General features: G+C 40.4%; 1 protein-coding gene across 5 annotated transcripts in view; it reads right to left on the bottom strand.

Moving 5' to 3' along the window:
* Positions 1–21,229, bottom strand: part of PDK3 (pyruvate dehydrogenase kinase 3) — a 114,318-nt gene that overhangs the window by 21,872 nt on the left and 71,217 nt on the right. For all 5 annotated transcript variants that reach the window (XM_047763959.1, XM_047763961.1, XM_047763960.1 and 2 more), the window contains 3 exons: positions 11,329–11,406; positions 1,858–1,934; positions 421–522 (listed from right to left, as the gene is read on the bottom strand). In XM_047763959.1, the coding sequence (XP_047619915.1) occupies positions 421–522; positions 1,858–1,934; positions 11,329–11,406 (257 nt within the window). The remainder of the gene's footprint in view (positions 1–420; positions 523–1,857; positions 1,935–11,328; positions 11,407–21,229) is intronic.

Raw genomic sequence — 21,229 nt, 5'->3', positions numbered from 1 at the left:
TTTTTTTTTTTTTTTGGTCTCTTTAGGGCCGCACCAGTGGCATATGGAAGTTCCCAAGCTAGGGGTCGAATCAGAGCTGCAGCTGCCAGCCTATGCCACAGACAGAGCAATGTGGGATCTGAGCCGCGTCTGTGACCTACACCATAGCTCATGGCAACACTGGATCCTTAGCCCACAGAGCGAGGCCAGGAAACGAACCTGGATCCTCATGGATACTAGTCAGATTCATTTCTGCTGAACCATGCTGGGGAACTCCCTCTAATGAAATTTAAATGAAGTAACTCAAGCCAAGGATCTAATGCAGTATTTACAAATAAGACACTCAATGTCAGTTCTCTTCCTTTCCCTTTGATTCCTTGATTTCTACACACTATTAAATTAACTGACAACTCAAGTACACAGACAAAATAAGGCAGTTACCTTAATGGATAAGTCTTCTTTACCCAGAGTAACAAGGGTTTTAACCGCTGGGTAGCCCTCTTTTCTATCTTCATATAGTTCGACTGTTGCTCTCATTGAGTTCTGAAATCATAAGACCTTTTTTTTTTAGCACACCACCAACTCACAAACTACAACTTTAAAAAAAGAAACCAGCAAAAGATTAGCTACACACAACAATTCTTTTGCAGGGCAGAGAGCAGTTGGATTTATATGGCATTTCCCCCCTGCCCCAAAGAAACCTAACTAAACATGTGTTCAGATCAAGGAAAAATTTTCTGATGCTTTATTTTGGTTTTCATCTCATTTTAGTCTCATCCATCATGCTAAACACTTATTTTTCTTTCCTGTCTTTTCTCTTTTTGTTTGCGCTTTAGGTAAAGCATTTAAACTATTCAACTCTTAACCAAGAGAGGTTTTTTTTTTTTTTATCATGTGTAATGAGGCTCTAAAGGCTCACTGATGTGCTTTAAATCCCATTATCAGTCTGCCTTTACAGAACACCCTTCCTCAAAAGACGGCAGCATCCTGAGAGGATTCATGCTTCCCACAAAAAGTGATCATTTGGCTGGGGGGAAAAATAAAGGAGAAGAAACGTCAAGTGAAAAGAAATTATGAAAAAGCCACAGCTGTTGAGGAGGAAGTTCACAATTCAATGCCCATCTCAACCTTGTGTCACATCCATTAAGTAACATTATAATTTGGGAAAGCAAATCAGCATATCTGATTTTTCAGGTGTTTTTTACACACTGGAAGAAATAGAACTTCAGTTCAAATGCCTTGTGCCTGTAATACTGCTACTCACATGCCATTAGCTACTGGTTAATAAAAGCAACAGCTTAAGCTGTCAAGAGTCTGAAAAGTTTTGCATTCTTCTTTTTTTGGGGGGGAGGGCGCAGCAGTTCCTTTGAGGTCCAGCCCTTCCACATCTATCCTCTCTGCCTGTCAAACCTTCTAAATTTTTTGAACTGACTCAAATGTGTAAAAGTGTTAACGTGTCTTTCAGGACTGCAACAATTGCTAAAGCACCAACATGGTTGATGTTCAGAGACATGAAAATGCGTGAAGGTGTTTTTATTTTGCTCTGTCTACCCCCAAGAAAACCTCTGCCAGGCTGGGAAACTAAAAAGCATCTCTAATCTCCTCTTTGAAGAAAAGACAGGATGGATTTTTACATAAAGTCACTAAAGTCCAATTAAGCTTCAAAATCAATATGTACTAATAGCCACGAAAACTATACTGTACACAGCAATTTTTCATCTCAGTGTACAAATTATAAAACCCACAGGATATCAGAAATAGAATTTTTAAATGGTTATGCAAAACCTTTTTCTTATGTTAATTTAATGAATTCATTATGCCCTGAATCAAAGTAATTTAAAATGAAGACTTCTTTCCATGTTTTTAAATTCCACTTACCTTGAACAACTCAAATAGCATGTGAAACAGATGTGAGGGCACATAAACTACCTGAATAGGTTTGTTTGGAGCTTTGGCTGAAAAACAGAGACAAAACCGTCAATGAGCAAGGACCAAAACTAGCAGGAAGTCAAGAATGTTGTCTGCATCCTATTTGCCAAGCACATAAAAAAGAACTCTACAAAAGCCTAATTTGGGCTTCCATTTCTCAAGACAGGTGGAGCAACAGCATGTGCTTTCAAGTCCAACAAACTTGGGGTGAAATCCAGTTCCTTCACTTAGCAGCTATGTGCTCTTAGGCAAATTTCTCTTTTTGGAACTTGGTTGAGCCAAAGTGGACTGGCATCCCCTACATCATAGCGTTCATAATGCCATCCAAATAGCACGTGGTGGTTTTCAAAAGGGGGGACACCCTCCACTACCACCGACCCCAGGGGTCAGCCAGGGCGATGTGAAGCCACGGAGGAAAAGGGCCATGCCTTCTTGGAGAACTGGACTAAACAGCGACGGTAAGTTCTGTTAAATTATGACGAACGAGGCATAGTACTAGCGGCCAGCAGACAAATCCCAGGGACCTATGGTCCTTTCTCCTTGCGTCAGGGATCTTCTGAGGAAAATCCAGGAAACCCCAAATCCCATGTCACGCACTAGAAACAGCGTAGGCTACAGGGTAGATACTGGAAAATTTAGGCCTTCCTTCTCTCCTCGTGACCGGAAATCATTAAGAGACTGAAACTGCATAAACTTTCTCAAGTAGAATGGCCATGTTATAATTTCGATTCATTTCCTCTAATAAACAGTGATATAAAGGAGAGCAAACATTTGTCTAGTTCTTAGTGATTTATGAAGAGCACGGCTCAGAGGGTGGGTGGCTGGGGACACGGGCTTTGCCGAAGCTATATGACTTGCCCACCATAACAGAAAAGGCCTAAACCTGGACACCTGAACGAAGGGCTTTTGATTTCAAATCCTGAACTTTTTGATGATCGGTTCTTTTTAAAAGTATTAACTGATATATACAGCAGTCTCCCCTTGACCATGGTTTTGCTTTCTGCAATTTCCGTTACCTGTGGTCAAACAAGGTTCAAAAGTATTAAATGGAAACGTCTGGAAACAAACAATTTCTAAGTTTTGAGAAGTGTGATGCAATCCTGCACCCTCCTGATCCATCAATCATCCCTTTGTCTGAGAGATCCTGCCTGTTAGACACTCAGTAGCCAACTCGGTAGTTAGATCCACTGTCTTGGTGTTGCAGTGCTTGTAGTCAAGTGATTCTTACTTTATTTAATAATGGCGCCAAAGGCCAAGAAGAGAGATGCTGGATATTCAGATACACCAAAGAGAAGCTGTGAAGTGCTTCCTTTAAGTGAAAAGGAGAACGTTCTCAACTTAACAAAGCAAGGGGAAAAAAAAATCATATGCTGAGGTTGCTAAGATCCAGAGTAAGAATGATCTTCTGTCTGTGAAACTGTAAAGGAGGAAAAAGGAATCTGTGCTCGATTTGCTGTCCCACTTCCAACTGCAAAGGTATCGCACTGGCTGCAGTGTGTGGTGAGTGCCTAGTTAAGATGGAAAAGGCATTATTACATTTGTACGATATTTTAGGAGAGAGACCACATTCACATAACATATAGTATAGTATATTTTGTTATGATTGTTCCAATTTATTATTATTGTTATCAATCTTTCTGTATCTAACTGATTAAAAAAAACTACCATAGGTATGTATGTATAGGATACAAACAAAATACAGATAAGATTTGGCACCAACGGTGGCTTCAGGCATCCACTGAGGGTCTGGGAATGCCTCCCCCATGGAAAAGTGGGGACTAATGTACAAAGGATATTTAAACATTTTCTTAAAAGAAGAAAGGTAAAAGTCCCTCTAACCCTTTCCCATCTACTCCCAAGTCCACTCACAGAGGCAGCCACTCAATACCACTTCTTCTTCCGCCTTTCAGCTGATGTTATGTATATCTGGTTCTGTAACCCTAATGAACTCTTCAGTACTTTGCCTATAGGCTTTTTTTGGGGGGGGGGGGCTGCACCCTTGGCATATGGAGGTTCCCAGGCTAGGGGTCTAATTGGAGCTGTAGCTGCCGGCCTACACCACAACCACAGCAACGCCAGATCCGAGCCGCGTCCGTGGCCACAGCTCACGGAAACGCCGGATCTTTAACCCACTGAGGGAGGCCAGGGATCGAACCCGAAACTTCATGGTTCCTAGTCGGATTTGTTTCCGCTGTGCCACAACGGGAACTCTTGACTATATGCTCTTTTAAAAGCTGAACATCAAACATGTTGGTGATAAAACTAGGTAAACATTGCTCACTGCAGAGTGGCCACAGGAGTATGCCAGGATGACAGTTCCTTCCCTATGACTCCAATGCATCATGATTCATGTGTCACCTGAAGGAGAATGTTCTCAGCTTTAAGGAGAAATGGATTGACTTTGCCTACCTCCAACTGCTCAAAAACATGCTACCCTTTTTAGGTTTCCAAAATTTGGACCATGTCTTTCTTTCTTTTGCTTTTTTTGTTGTTGGTTGGTTGAAGAACAGTTTGATATATTCCCTGGAATTTCTAACAGGCTTTCCTCACCACGTCACTAAGAACTTCAGCCTCTTTTTATTGCATGAGATCCATTCATTAGGATTTTTCAAATTAGGATTGACTGCTTTCCAAACATGCTGCACATCCATCATCCTCAAATTGTTTTTGACTGAACTTCTAGAATGCTTTTTTTTTTTTTTCCGCTTTGTATGGCTGCACATGCAGCACATATGAAAGTTCCCAGGCTAGGGATCGAACTGGAGCTACAGCTGCTGGCCTACACCACAGCCACAGCAACTCAGGATCCGAGCCACGTCTGCAACCTACACCAACAGCTCATGGTAATGCCAGATCCTTAACCCACTGAGCAAGGCCAGTGATTGAACCCGTGTCCTCATGGATACAAGTCGAGTTTATTACTGCTGAGCTGCGATGGGAACTCCAAGAATGTTATCACACACACCGTCAGGGCAGTCACATAAGCCACCAGAGAAAGGCGTGCATAGGAGATACAGCTCTCAATCCTTATACCTCTGAGTCACCTGACTGGAGGTTTAGCTAGAGGGACAGAATTGTGGTGTGAAATCATTTCCTTTCCGCATTTAGAAAAGCAGGTGGGGAGGGAATCTTCTGACCATGACAGCACAGCTGAAAAACTTAAGGCTAATCAGGTTTTCTTCCCTGCTGCTGGTTTTCGCCTGAGGTCTGAGACACCTTGGTCGTAATATTCTTGTTGAAGAATGAGGAACTGGATTATCCACTGGAGGGAGCTGGTGCTCACTCCCCGCTGTGGCTCTCCCCTAAGGAAGAAGGCTGACTTGGAGCTCTATGTACCTGGTCAAGACTTTTCTACTGGCTTTAGGATGAGCAGACAGCAAGCTGGCCTCTGACCGGAGGGTCCTCCAAATGCCTGAATGAAGAGGGCTTTACGTGGGGATAATGACACTCACATGATCAGCCTGAGTTTTTCCCAGGGTTTTCTTAAAGAAACAACACTGATTTTGATTCTTGCCCAGGGGAGAAATGCTCATGGCTGTCCTGCAGGCAGAGATCAGCCAGTTAAGCTGCTCCCCCATCACCCATTCTTACTCCACACATGAGACCAGCTTTCTTTTTAAATTTTTTTTTATTCAAGCAGAGTTGATTTACAATGTTTCTGAGACCAGCTTTCAATTAATCTCTATCTTTTGACTTCCCGACACAGTCCTTTGTACCTCCCAGCTCTGCTCCCAGGGTTCTTGCAGGATAATCTGGACCCATTTCTACTGCAGCCTCTTGTTTTGTGGCTTCTTCTGCTTTGTCCCATTATTTAGCCAGTGTACTTCTATCTGGTTACCCTTTGGCAGGAGGTGGGATCCATGGCCCACTGATGAATCCCCTAGTTTCTTTGCTGTTTTTCTTTGTATTCCTTTGTTGTCTTTTTAAAATAATTTATTGGAGTATAGTTGACTGACTACAATGTTGTATTAGTTTCAGGTATATAGCAAAGTGAATCAGATATATATAATACAAATAATATGTCTCCATTCTTTTTCAGATTCTTTTCCCATATAGGTTATGACAGAATATTGAGTAGACTTCCCTGTGCTGTACAGTAGGTTCTTGTTACTTATCTATTTTATATATAATAGTGTGTATATGTTAATCCCATACTCCTAACTTATCCCTCCCTCCCACATTTCCCCCTTGGTAGCCGTAAGTTTGGTTTCCAAATCTTTGAGTCTATTTCTGTTTTAAGTTCTTTTGTACCATTTTATTGTATTCCACATATGTCATATAATGTGATATTTGTCTTTCTCTTACTTCACTCAGTATGATAATCTCTAAGTCCATTCATGTTGCTGCAAATGGCATTACTTCATTTTTTTTATGGCTGAGCAATAATCCATTGCACATATGTACCACAACTGCTTCATCCAGTCCTCTGTTGATGGACATTTATGTTGCTTCCGTGTTTTGGCTATTGCAAACAGTGCTGCAATGAACATTGCGGTGCATGAATCTTTTTGAATTAGGTTTTCTCTGGATATAGGCCCAGGAGTGGGATTGCTGGATCATGCAATAGCCCTATTTTTAGTTTATTTAGGAGCCTCTATACTGTCCTCCATAGTGGCTGCACCAATTTACATTCCCACCAACAGTGTAGGAGGGTTCCCTTTTCTCTGCACCCTCTCCAGGATTTGTTGTTTATAGACTTTTTGATGATGGCCATTCTGACTGGACAATGAGGTTCTGATTTTCATTTCTCTAATAATTAGTGATGCTGAGCATCTTTTCATGTGTTTTTTGGACATTTGTCTATCTTCTTTGGAGAAATGTCTATTTAGCTCTTCTGACCATTTTTTGATTGGGTTTTTTGTTTTCTTGATATAAAGTTCCATGAGATGTTTGTATATTTTGGAGATTAACCCTTTGTCGGGTGCTTCATTTGCAAGGATTTTCTCCCATTCTGTGGGTTGTCCTTTTAAATAGAGCCTCGGGAGCATGCTGAAAGCTTTGTCTGTCTTGTACCAGAAGGCACGATTAGTTATATAAATAGCCTTCTGAATTCAAACTTTTCATTACAAATCTCAGGGAAATTAAAATATCTTATTTTTGTTTTGTTTGCTTGTTTTTCAGTTCACCCAGCATCCTCTAGGAGCCATCTGAAGGCTTGCTCAATTACCCATGCTTTTCTTTGAGAATGTTGTAGTTTAGATGCTGTGCCTTCCTTTTAAAACCATGTCAAGTGTTTTTATCCATGATGCTTCCCCTAATCCTGGGTCTAGAGGCTTTTATGTAGTGGACCCTTAATAGATGTTTGCTGGCTTTTTAAAATAAGACACAAATGGAATAAGAGTTTACCATCTAAGGCTGCATTTTAAAAGTCAGTGGAAAAAATGGCCCAGGTTTTTCATGCTCAAGACTCAAGAAATATAATAAAGTCCCTATTTGCACAGTCATTGCTCCAAATACCATTAGTTGAAATGACATTTAATAAATGCCAACAGAACTCTACACAGGATAAAAAGAACTTTATTTTCAGATGGGATTTTCTCTAAGAATGGAAAAAAAATGGTGGCTAAGCAGAAAATTCATTTAAGAGAAATGTAAGAGAAACTTGATCCACAGTTGGTTGAATCTGCAGATGTGAAGCCTCGGATATGGAGGTCTGGATGTATTTTATATAAGGGACTTGAGCAACCATGGATTCTGGTATTCATGGAGGGTCCTAGAACCAATCCCTTACAGACATGGAGGGAGGGCTGTACGTTAATAGGAATTTAACCCACTTGGGCCTCTGGCAATCCATTTCTGAAATGGGCACAGAATATCTCTCATTGGGTTCATATAAGGATTAAATGAGATAATAGTGATAAACTAGTTTACACAGAGCCTTCTGCATAGTAAGCAGTCAATAAATGTTGGCTATTATATTACTAAAAAATTAAATTCTACAGTGCTAACATAGCTACTAGCAATGGCTTCTTGATTCTTGTATAGCACCGCTTGACCAAAAATATGCCCAAAAGTATCCAATATGAGGAAACGAGAGGTAAAAGATCCCAAGATAGCTGCATACCTTTTCTATTAAACCCTCTTTTAACAAGTGTACATACTGCGAAATGAAATTTTTACTTTTCCTTAAAGCTATGAATCAACTTCTTGACAAGAGAGACTAATTTAGAAAGGATGAAAAAAATGCAATTGGTAACCATGAGTCTTCTCCTTCTCAGGTCAGCCCTGACTTCCAGTAGCCACCTTTTATTAAATTTCGAGCATGTGCCTGGTGCTCTCTTTGCAGCCTCAGAAACATTACCCTTTGATCACCTCCCAAGGTAAGCTTACAGACGAGGCAGCTGAGTGTCAGAAGCGAAAGGACTTGAATCCGGATTTCCACTGCCTGGCTGGCCGGCTACAAAGTTCACATCTTTCCCCTAAGCCATGTTACCTTACCACATGGATGCAAAAAAAGTAAGGCAAAAATATTTGCCTAATGTTTTGGCAAGTCATTTCTCAAGAGAATGGCAATGTTGAAATGAGAACATGATGGAATGGCCACCTACCTGTCTTTGGGGCAACTCACATGCATTGCCACAGGTATCTAAGCACAAAGATCTGAAACCCAGTGGGAGGCAAATAAAATTCTGTTATTTTTAATGTTCTGTTAAATGTGTTACAAAAAGGATAAAAAAGAAAGTTGACTGTAGCTAGCCCCCAACATTCAGAATTCCAGTGATGACTGGTAATTCTGACGACGTTCACAAAGTACATTCTACATAATCCTATTTACTGCTTTCTCAGGGGTCTACATTGGGAAAGGAAAAAAAATCCAAAACTCAGAAAACGAGGTGATGGGTCAAACTAACAGAACGTAAATTCTCAGGTAGCAACAAACCGTTCTTTGCGGTTAATGGCACCTCAGTCCTCTGAAGCGCAGAGAAGAGGGCAGCGAGCTCTACCACTGATTACCGTTAAAGATGCCCTCGCGTGCCAGAAGCATCCTGAAAGTGGAGGCGATGCTAACTCACACGGAATCTACACAACCTGGAGCTGTGCCATTACACAGTGGCACAGTGTCCGCTTAAGGGGTTCAGGACCAACCTCCCACGTGCGTCTCTAACACCGAGCTAAGTTGTTAAGAGACCAAGTGCGGTCCTTAAGTGCACGTGCAAAGAGCTTTGGCATTCAAGAAGTAATAAACAGAAATCATGGACACATCGCCCAAAGCAACAGGAAACTAGACGCTACCTGAAACTAGACGCTACCTATAACCACCAGCATTCATTTCTCTTAGTGAAGGGAAAGGAGGCTTCAAAAATCATGCATGAGATAGTGCCAAAAAGAGGTGGAAAGCTTCTCCCCTGGTGGGGTGTACTGCTCGGCCTGACAGCCTCTCTGGGAAGGAATGTGCTGACCCAGCTGGCACCCAGGAATCAGCAAGACCAGATTCGCCACTCTGGGCTTCAGAGTGAGTAGAGCTGCCATTCATGCAAAAGAGCAATTAATTATTACTGGTGAGTTTAAGTTCCATGTTTGACCAACAGAAATCTGGTCAGTGAGGTCAGGCTCTGCCAAGCCAGTAGGAAGAATCAAAATATCAAGATGCTTCTGGAGTTCCCACTGTGGTGCTGCAGGTTAAGGATCTGTCGTTGTCTCTGTGGCGGTGCAGGTTCAGTCCCCAGCCCAGAGCAGTGGGTTAAGGGATCTGGTGCTGTTGCAGCTGCAGTGTGGGTCAAAGCTGTGGCTTGGATTCAACACCTGGCCCAGGAACTTCCATATGCCATGGGTATAGCCAAAAAAAAAAAAAAAAATGCTTCTACTCAAGAATACTCAAGCAAAATCCACGTGGTGTTGGTGGTGTATTTATTCAAAATAGGGGTACAATTCTTCTCAGAGACTTTGAAAGTAGCTTTGATTCCATACCTCCTAGTAAAACGTAGGGGCAACTGTTTTACAACAGCAGCCTAAAGCCTTCACATTTTGATCCCATTATAAGAGAAACAGATTTCTCGAATATTTTTGAGAGGGAATGTGGTTTATCTTTAATGCCATACCCTGAGATCCCTTACCCTAAGACTCAGTTGCTCCACTTCTCAGAATCTAACCTACAGAAATACTTTCATACATTCACAGATTTTCCTATCTTCCAAACACACACACACACACACACACACACACACACACACCCCTTCATGCTCATTATGTGGAATATGGGAAAATTAGAAAATTCTAAATGTTCACCCAATGGGAAATGATTAAATTATGATAATCTATACTATGGATAATCTCTAAATGACAGTAATATGCAAAGATCTTTAAGGTGAAGTGAAATACACAAGTTAAAGAACTCATGTAGCTTCAACCCTAACTATATAAAAAACAAAATCTGTATGGGAGAGAAAGCAGTGGTTCACTTTTTTTTTTTTAATCTTAAGCATGTCTCTTTCTCAACTTACAAATAAAAAAAAACAAAAGTAAAAGGCAAACATAGTTTCATATAACTCATGTAAAAATTAGCTAAAACTCCACTATCCAGAGAGCTGTTGTTTGTATTTTCGTGTTATAAATTCTTCAACCTATTTTTCAATGAACTTGCACAATTGCAAAATTTCATAGCCTGTGTTTCAAAAAAAAATTCAACTTTCCCCAAACATTATTCTTTAAATTGATAGAACACTGCAAATCAATTATAATAAAAAATTTTAAAAATATATTCTTTAAAGCATTATTTTGAATGGCTGCATAGTATTCTATTTTACAAGTATACCGCAATTTATTTACATAATCCTCTACAGTAGAAAACTTGGGTTGAGAAAGCCACAATCATCATTATTCTTAACACACACATCTGTGCACATCTCTATTTTCTTATAATAAGCTTTCTGAAGTTTATTTACTGGATCAAAGAATATAACCATTATTAATTGAATTTACTGAGCCAAAGAGCAAGAACTTTGTCAGCCTTTTTTTTTTTTTTTCCGAAGAAAGGCTATACCAATGTAAACTTATACCCAAAATATATAAGTGTTGGTGAGAGAGTTTTTTTCTTGGCACCAAATCAAAGCATTAAAATGTTTTAATTTGCCACTCTGAAAGATACAAATGTCATTTCTCTGTGTTTATACTTCTTTGATTAGTAAAGCTAAACATTTTTCCAAATGTTTATTGACTGCATTTGTTGTTTTGAGAACTGCTCATTTATATCTTTGTACATCTTCTACCTTGATTACTTCTGCTCTAAGAACTTGTATTCTATTAGATAACATATTCCTGTTTAAAAACTCACTGACCAAAGATACAGAAAAGGTTTTAAAAAGATAGAAAAGATGAAAAAGCAGCATAATTTTAGGTTCTCACTGAACTATAGCTCAGGTATAATCAATTTTTCAGTCAGCTTTTCTTGGCTATTTAAGGTAAAAATTATTTTTCTTTTACCATTGAATTCTTCAACTTCCAGCTCTGGAGCTACCAGATAATACTGTTCACAAAGCATCTTGGCGGTTTCATATGCATCTGCAAAGAGAGAAAAAAATTTAGCTGCTGCACTAACAGTATGGACTCACAGATAGACAGATTTAATAGAACAAAGAAACAAGGACATTTGTAACCTTACTTAATTACTGCCTTAAAAAAATAGCCTTTTTTCTGGCTATAGTAGAACTACTACAAGTGAACCAAACTATCTCTTTCTTTAGTTTTAATAACCACAACAATATCAAAATACTGTACTAATGACGATACAGCCAGCTCTATACTAAACATATCTTTGTTTAACTTGTAAATATTCCTAAAAGGCATTTTTCATGAAAATCTCTAAACTCAAGACTATACTTCTGAACACTGTGCAACCTTATTAAATTGTGCCAAAGAGATACTTGTTGTAATTTCAAAAATAATAATGCCAACAGTCTTAAGATTTGCCAATTATTTGTCCATGAAACATCAACAGGTATTGGCTGAATGAATGGGTTTCCATAAGCCACACAATTTAAGTTACTGGACATGCTACTCTTGCTTAAAAATGTCCTTTGGAATTCATGCTGTGGCGTAGTGAATTAAGAATCCGACTGTGGTGGCTGGTGGTGCTGCGGAGGCGCAGGTTCGATTGCCAGCCCAGCCGAGTGGGTTAAAGGATCTGGCATTGTTGCAGCTGCAACTCAGATACAATCCCTGCCCTGGGGACTTCCATTTGCCACAGGTGTGGCCATTAAAAAAAATGTCCTTTAAGTTAGTTAAAGGTAGTAAGTTGGGGCTGTTATTTATCAAAGTCTGAGGAGCAATCGCTTTTGAAAGGGGAAAAAAAAAGGATATAGGGTAAGAGGATCAGAGCCATTACAGAAACAGCCAGAAGAGAAAATTCGGGAAGTTATATCCCAAAAGATGGGGAATAATTTCAGAAAGCTTTCTGCATGTGTGCCTTTGCTCTTAAGCTGTAAGCGATCTGAGGTGAGGGTTTGTGTCTTACATGTAACTCATCACATGCTTGTTAGATGGTCAATAAATATTCCTTGGTTTGATCATTTTTAATCCTTCTAATGTTTTTCTGTGCTTTTGAGTTTGTTTTTTGTTTTGTCTTTCTTCTTTTTTGGCTACACCTGTGGCATGCAGAAGCTCCCATACCAGGGACTGAACCCACGTCACAGCGGTGATGATGCTGGATCCTTAACATGCAGCACCACCAGGGAATTCTAGCTGTGCTATTTAAAAACTGTAGTTGACTTAAAACGTTGTGTTAGTTTCGAGTATACAGCAAAGTGATTCAGTTTTATATATACATACATATATATATATATACACGCACACACACATATATTCTTTTTCAGATTCTTTTTCATTATAGGTTATTACAAGATATTGAATATAGTTCCCTGTGTTATAAAATAGGTCCTTGTTGTTTATTTTATATATAGTAAAGTGTATCTGTTAATCCCAAACTCTTCCCTGCCCCTCCCTTTCCCCTTTGGTAACTATAAGTTTGCTTTCTATATCTGTGAGTCTAATTCTGTTTTGTAAATAAATTCATTTTTATAATTTATTAGGTTTCACATGTAAGTGATATCATATGCTATTTGTCTTTCTCCGATTTATTTCACTTAGTATGAAAATCTCTAGGTCCATCCATGTAGCTACAAGCGTCGTTATTTCATTCTTTTTACGGCTGAGTAATATTCCATTGAATATATATATCACGTTTTCTTTATCCATTCATATGTTGATGGACATTTAGCTATGTCTTGGCTATTCTACACAGTGTTGCTCTGAACATCAGGGGGCATTTATCTTTTCAAATTAGGGTTTTCATCTTTTCCATACAGATGCCCAGGAGTGAGATTTTCAGTTTTTTGAGGACCCTCCACACTGTTTTCCATAGTGGCTACACCAATTTATATCCCCACCAACAGTGTAGGAGGGTTCCCTTTTCTCTATACCAGCCTTTATTACGTGTAGACTTTTTTATGATGGCCATTTTAAACCTTTTTATTTGCTTTTTAAAAAAAACTGCTTTATTGAGATATAATTCTCATACCATACAATTCACCCATTTAAAGTGTACATAGAATTCAATGGTTTTTAGTGTATTCGCAGAGTTGTACATCCATCACCATAATTAATTTTACATTTTCATCACCCCAAAAAGAAACTTCATAACCATGAACAGTCATTACTCCCCATCTGGCCCTAGGTATCCATGAATCAACTCTGTCTCTATAGATTTGTTATTCTGGACATTTCATATAAATGGAATCATATAATATGTGGCCTTTTGTGACCAGTTTCTTTCACTTAGCATCATGTTTTCAAGGGTCATCCATGTTGCAGCATGCACTAGTAGTTCATTCCTTTTTATTGCTGAAATAATATCACATTGTAAAAATATATCACTTTTTTTTTTTTTTTTGCTTTTTAGGACTGCACCCGCAGCATATGGAGGTTCCCAGGCTAGGGGTCTAATCAGAGCTGTAGCTGCCGGCCTATGCCACAGCCACAGCAACGCCAGATCTGAGCCACATCTGCAGCCTACACCACAGCTCAGGGCAATGCCAGATCCTTAACCCACTGAGCGAGGCCAGGGATCGAACCTGCGTCCTCATGGATACTAGTCAGATTCATTTCCACTGAGCCCAATGGGAACTCCCCTATATCACATTTTGTTTATCCATTTATCCATTGGCGGACATTTGGATCATTTCCACTTTTGGGCTATCATGAATAATGCTGTTGTGAACATTTATGTCCAAGTTTTTTCTGTGTATGTGAACATATGTCTTAATTTCTCTTGGGTAAATAGCCAGGAGACAAAAATGCTTGATCACATGGTAGCTGCACACTTAAATATCTGAAGAACAGCCAGACTGCTTTCCAAAGCAAGAAGATTTTTTTTTAAGTCCACCTCATAATTTCTAAAGATGAGATATTCCAATTAGGTTAAAATGCTCCCTAGTCAGATCTGCAATGTCCTAAACTGGCTATCAGCTCTTTGGAGACAGGCTTGGACTTCTTTTATCTTCCCCACATCAGTACTCTGCCTAGAATAGATGCCTGTTTAAGACTCAAGTTGTAAGAGAAAGAGGGAAGGAAGGAAGCAAGGGGGAAAAATAAGCCTGACAGAGACTCTAAATATGCTAAAATTTGATAGTGTAAACCTTAAAAAAGGTAAGAGAAAGAGAGAAGGAAGGAAAGAGCAAAGGGGAGAAAATAAGCCTGACGGAATTTAAATATATTAAAATTTGACAATGTCCACCTAAAATAATACAAAGAAAGACTAGGATGTGTTCAGACTCTAAGTTTTGGTTCTTTTGCCTCCTATTGCTACAAAATTTTAATTTTACATAATATCTGATCTCAGAGTAAAAAATTTTTACTTTATTAAGTTTTCAGAATTAAATCATTATAAAAGAACCAAAGAGAGACATCAGAATCTCTCTGACAAGACGAAACAAAGAGGGAGAGCCAAAGGAAACGTTAGCAAGAGGAGAAAAAAATTTAAAGAGCGTTGATTAGTGGAAAAATAGATATTAAAGTAGGACTAAATTTAAACACTAACAAAGAAAATAAAAATTTAGAAATATATTAAATTCAGAAGTTTTTTTTCTTCCCATAGGGTATAAATAAAACTCATCAAATATCTGGAGAGTTTTTTTGTAAAAAGAAATCAGGACTCCCTCTTTGTGCTGTGGCTATACCACCAAACAATGCTCTATCTCCACCTAGTGACACAAGAGCACAAAGCCGACCAAGAACTTCCAACACTTAAACCAATAAATACTGCAATCTAAAAGGGACACCTCATTACCCACATGCGATGCCAATACATCCCCACAAAACAATTCCTCCAAGTCTATAACACCTTTAAAGATGTTTAAACTGCTCTTCCATTCACTCTAAGACAGGAAGAGAATCCAATCCCACTGAATGTGCTACTTCCTCATAGCATGAGCTTGTCCAGTAGCATGAGATTATAACAGCATTATTAAGAAAAGTATTATAGGAGTTCCCTTGTGGCACAGTGGGTTAAGGATCTGGCGTTGTCACTGTAGTGGCTCAGGTTGCTGCTGTGGCTCAGTTTCAATCCCTAGCCCAGAAACCTCACATGCTCATGCTGCAAGTGTATGTGTATATGTGTTTATATATATATAAACTATTACACAAACACAACATGTGGGAGATGGCAGAGTCCAGATAAATGCAAAAAACTTGAAATGTAGAGACCCAGCTTAGTTCCTCAAACCACATGTGAATAAGAATTTTTATTTTTTTTAATTATTGTTATTTTATTTGTCTTTTAATGGCCACACACGTAGCATATGGAGGTTCCCAGACTAGGGCAAATAGGAGCTGTAGCCACAGCAACACCAGATTCGAGCCGCATCTGTGGCCTACACCACAGATCACAGCAACGCCAGACCCTCAATCCACTGAGTGAGGCAGGGATCAAACCTGAGTTCCTCATGGATGCTAGTCAGATTCATTTCCGCTGAGGCACAACAGGAACTCCAGAATATGAATTTTTAAAGCACTACTACAAATTACAGTATATCAATGCTGTGATTAAGAACTGCATTATGGAGTTCCCATCATGGTTCAGTGGTTAACAAAACCCAACTAGGATTCATGAGGATGGGGGTTTGATCCCTGGCCTCGCTCAGTGGGTCAGGGATCTGGCGTTGCCATGAGCTGTGGTGTAGGTCACAGATGCGGCTGCTATGGCTGTGGTGTAGGCCGGCAGCTGTAGCTCTGATTGGACCCCTAGCCTGGGAACCTCCACATGCTGAGGATGTGGCCATAAAAAACAAAAAACAAAAACAAAAAAGCAAAAAAAAGAATTGCCTTATGACCCTTGAAAAACTTAAGACATGATAATGAGACTCACATGTACCAGCAGTCCAAAGTATTTTGGAGACAGTAATGGTAAAATCTATATACTCCTACGCATCTTTTAAAATTCCCATGACACATTGCAATGCCTTGGACACAATACACACCTAGCAAGCATCTGTTATATGGGACAACCTTGCCCGTGAGAAACTTCTCCAAGTTCAATCAGTTATACTCGTGAGAGATGCTCTTTTTGGTTAGACTCAGAACTAGTAGCCCAGAGTGGTTCCCCAAACTGCATGTGTGTAGAACTCATTAGCAGGTTAAAAAAACGTACAGGTCTCTGGAGATTCTGATGCAACAGCTGTGGGTTGAGGCCTAGGAATCGATAGTTTTAAAAAACTTAGCAGGGAATTCTGAAGAGAAGCTAGATTTGGAGACCCCAATCAAGGCTGGGTTATGCTAATTCTGTCACTGTCACTCCTGGGACATGCATGATCATGGGACACTGGGGAGTATGAAAGCACATATATTTTGAAATAGGACACTTATGTTTAAGTAACATAAAAATGAAAAAGGTGTTCCCGTCATGGCACAGTGGTTAACGAATCCGACTAGGAACCATGAGGTTACGGGTTCGGTCCCTGGCCTTGCTCAGTGGGTTAACGATCCGGCGTTGCCGTGAGCTGTGGTGTAAGTCGCAGACGAGGCTCGAATCCTGTGTTGCTCTGGCTCTGGTGTAGGCTGGCAGCTACAGCTCTGATTAGACCCCTAGCCTGGGAACCTCCATATGCTGCGGGAGCGGCCCAAGAAATGGCAAAAAGACAAACAAAAAAAAAAAAAGAAAAGAAAAAGCCTCTCACAATCACCAACATAACAACCAAACTTCAACTGCTGGCTTAAAAAGTCGTTTTCTTTATATCTAGAGTAAAATGCAAATTCTACGACTACTAAGTTTTCTAATAAGACTTTTCTATTTTTTTATTAGAAACCAAAATCTTAAAATTTATCAAATTATTTTTATCACAATATATTTGAGCCACTCTTTACCACCAATCTTTCAAAGAAAAGAACATAAGTGATTTTGTTTTAAGAACCTGTTTTCAATGGAAAAAAGGTATTGACAATAAGGTAACTAATAAAACTGCAGGTGTAGCACATTCTACTTCCCCAGGCTAGAAAACCCAATCTGTGAACACATAAGACTAAAACGAAAAAAAAGGTCGAGCCATAAAGAGTAGGATGAAGACTCACATAGCAACCAGCTCCACAGACCCACTGTAGCCAAGAATCTGTTTTAAGAAAAAGCACAAAGGATCCTGCTTTATAGCACTGGGAACTATGTCTAGTCACTTATGATGGAGCATGATAAAGTGAGAAAAAAGAATGTATATATGTATGTATAACTGGGTCACCCTGCAGTACAGTAGAAATTGACACAACGCTATAAACCAGCTATAAATGAAAAAAATAAAAATCACTAAAAATGTAAAAAAAAAAAAGCACAAAGGAAAATTTAATAGGGTATGGACATTATTTTATTAGATGTTTCTATTAAATTTTCCTATTCAAAATTCACTACAGGACTCTGCTATTAAATCTTAGCCTGTATTACAAATATATGCCATTATTTGTTTACAAATATCTTATAAGAGGCTGGACAAGGATGAATTTGAATAAGTGCTGAGAAAACAAACATGAAGATGCCAAGGTCCCTAACTTGGGTCTAACAGGACACTGAAAACCATAAAGCTCAAGTTTAAGAAGCACTGCCCTAACAAGGTAAATGTAAACGAGCACAAAGTGCTACAAAGTCAGCGATGTGCTGCTTCTTAGGAATGTGATTCTAGTACCGTATGTTTATCATAATCTACTGAAAACCTATCCCAAGAGGGAGACCACAGGGTTGGTTGGTTGGTTTTTGCTTTTTAGGGCTGCACCTACAGCATATGGAGGTTCCCAGGTTAGGGGTCTAATCAGAGCTGTAGCCACCAGCCTTCGCCACAGCCACAGCCACACGGGATCCAAGCCATGTCTGCGACCAAAACCACAGCTCACAGCAACGCCGGATCCTTAACCCACTGAGCAAGGAGAGGAATCGAATCCGCAACCCCACGGCTCCTAGTCGGATTTGTTTCCGTCACACCATGGGTGCGTGTGCGTGTGTGTGAGCTAGACCCTCTTCCACCCCCACTGCCACCCCTGCACAAGCACAGCCAACTGGAGAAGCGGGGGGGGGCCCGACCATCTAATACGATAAGGACAACCAATCTACAGGCGGACCAGAACCCTCAAACCTGTGCTCAGGGGCAAAAAGATGGGCTGAGCCAATTAAATTCGTCTTTGAGAATTCAGGATCAAGACACCCAGGCGGGGCAGATGGACACACTGAGAGTTACCATGATCTACAAGGTCTGGAGTGCCTGGCAGAGCCCGACACAAGCTGCCTTAAAACGTCCGGCAGTCTACAAATAACAGAGAGGTGGGGGGGGGCCATGACTTGACAAACCCACTTGCAAAGATACACAGGAAAAAAAAAAAAACGCAAACAAAACTTGCCTCTGTTTCCCAGTTCCAATTTCTATAGCTCTGACCGTAAAGCACTTCCCACCCTTGGATTACCGTGGGACCTACTAGGTTCTTTTAATAAGTCTGTCTCTTGAGCTAGTGGGAGTGGGTCTGTGCTACTTGCAACCTGAAGAGCCTAACGTGAGAACCTAAGACCTTATTTCTTCCCCAGAATAATGCCACGCTCTCCGGATACCATTTGTATGCTATTACGCTAAGCGGTAACAGCATTTAGGGAACAACACAGGCAGGCTAACGTCGCTGTGAGAGCTGACTTTTGTACCAAATATTTAAGTCTGTGCCTTTAAAATGATCTTACCACGGGATTTTCCATTTCATTTCCTGGTTTCTTACAAAGAAAGAAGGGAAAAGGGTCACAATGGAAGGCACCTCCCAAAGGATAATAGGAACTGCTCTGCAGCACTAATTCCAGCATTCACTACAACCGAGGCTATAATTTGTAGATGTGTAAAGGTAGAGATTAATGTGCTAAATAAGCAGCAAGGAGGCACGCTTCAGTGTTCTGCACATCTAATTACTGTGATGCAAGATGCACCCCAGTCTTACACATTTCTACAACTGTCTAGTCAAAAATAAAAACACTGTCCTTACCTTTCTACATCAAAGGTTCCTAGAGTCTGTCTCAAGAGATCTAGGTATGGAATCACTGTTAGCTCATTACGGCTTCCTAAGGCTGTGAAACACACACGTGTGTATGCACAGGGGCACACACCCAGGTCACACGGGCGGCACATGTGACTGTGCTGAAACCAGGCAGGATCTTCACAGCTGAGAAAATCAATAGCAGAGCTGTCATGAAAAGTCAGAACCCTTGCACCCTCTACATCGAGCTTCCTAAAGCAAAAGGAAGGAGAAAAATAGAGGCAGAGACGCTGTGTCAGAAGATCAACTGAGGAATCAGAAGGTACAAGGAGAAGGCGAAAAACCAGGGGAAAAATACCAACTATCTTGGTGGCTCAGCGGGTTAAAGGATCTGGCACTCTCACTGCTGGGGCTAGGGTTGAGGCAGTGGTGTGGGTTCGCTCCCTGGCCTGGGAACTTCTCTATGCTGCAGGCGCAGACCAAAAGAAAAAAAGGAAAAAAAAAGAAAAAAAAACCCAATTACCTTAAAAAGAGGAAGGGAGTGGTAAGACGTCACTAGGAGGTGAAGGATCCTGATACACATCTCTTCCTGTCCTTGACAGCATCTGGGAGTACTGGGAAAGGGAGCTCTGGAGGCCTGGGCCCTTTTGGACTCTCTGGTTATTGCCCTTGAGCACTTGGGGGTGGACGCTTCAGTGCCTTTTTGTTAGAAGACATGGAAAAATTCCCAGGCCTTCTGACCATTGGTGCTCTTGGCCTTGTTTGTTCTTTCTCCGTCTTATTTTGAGCCAGAAAGAGCTCCTGCTTGGGTGTCCAGACACTCAGAGAATTAACAGTGGGGTCCATAGGGAATGAAACAGAAAGCTGACAATTAAAATCTGCTGCATCCACGAAGAAGAAAGGGACGTTCGGGCCTCCTGTTGAGTTGCCTAGCCCATTGTGCAATGGTAGGAAAGGTAACTGACTTGAGACTAATACTGAGGGGGAGGAACAGAGATAAAATAAGTACACCTAGCTGAAAAACCATCTGAATACAGAGATTATGAGTGTGGCACACCCGACACTGAATTCATCCAGGAAGGTGGTGGTGTGTGATGGGTATTAGTGCTGGAGATGGGGAAATACACACAAATACTATGGATGTCATACAAACAGACTCAAATTATTCACAGTTGCGTGCCAATCTGTAAAGTTGGAGGAATGCCAGTGTATATAGCAATGTTCTCACTGGGTTATGGAGACAGAGGAATTTTTTTTGGCCGTAGCGTGCAGCAGCTTGATGTGCAGTTTAAAGTGGGATCTCAGTTTCCAGACCAGGAACTGAACCCGGGGCACAGTGGTGAAAGCACTAGTCCTAACCACTAGACCATGAGGGAACCCCCAACAGGTGATTTTTATTCTCTCTTCTCTTGTCCCTCATTTTCTCAGTTCTCTTCAATGAGCAGTTTTTATTGCTGTGGTAATACAGTATTAGTCCTCTTAATAGACCAAACCAGAAACAGGAGTCGGATGACTGACAAAAAAGCTGGATAGTAGGAAACCATAAATATGACCCCAATTGTAAACATGAACTTAAAATACACATTTGAATACGCAATTTATTCCTCTACCAATCTTTTCATATAAGACCAGAGTCTCTCCCTGGAATATGGATTGTCTTGGGGTTCCAGGTCATATTCTTCAATAAATAATAACATACACATCTATGAATTCCAATTCCTATTTCTCCAAAGTGTAATTTTTTTTTGTCTTTTTTTGCCATTTCTTGGGCCGCTTCCCGCAGCATATGGGGGTTCCCAGGCTAGGGGTCTAATCGGAGCGGTAGCTGCCAGCCTACACCAGAGCCACA

This window comes from Phacochoerus africanus, chromosome X (assembly GCF_016906955.1).
Source record: "Phacochoerus africanus isolate WHEZ1 chromosome X, ROS_Pafr_v1, whole genome shotgun sequence".
Classification (NCBI taxonomy): domain Eukaryota; kingdom Metazoa; phylum Chordata; class Mammalia; order Artiodactyla; family Suidae; genus Phacochoerus; species Phacochoerus africanus.
Note: the sequence above shows the minus strand (reverse complement) of the source record. Positions and strands in the feature narration are given on the sequence as shown.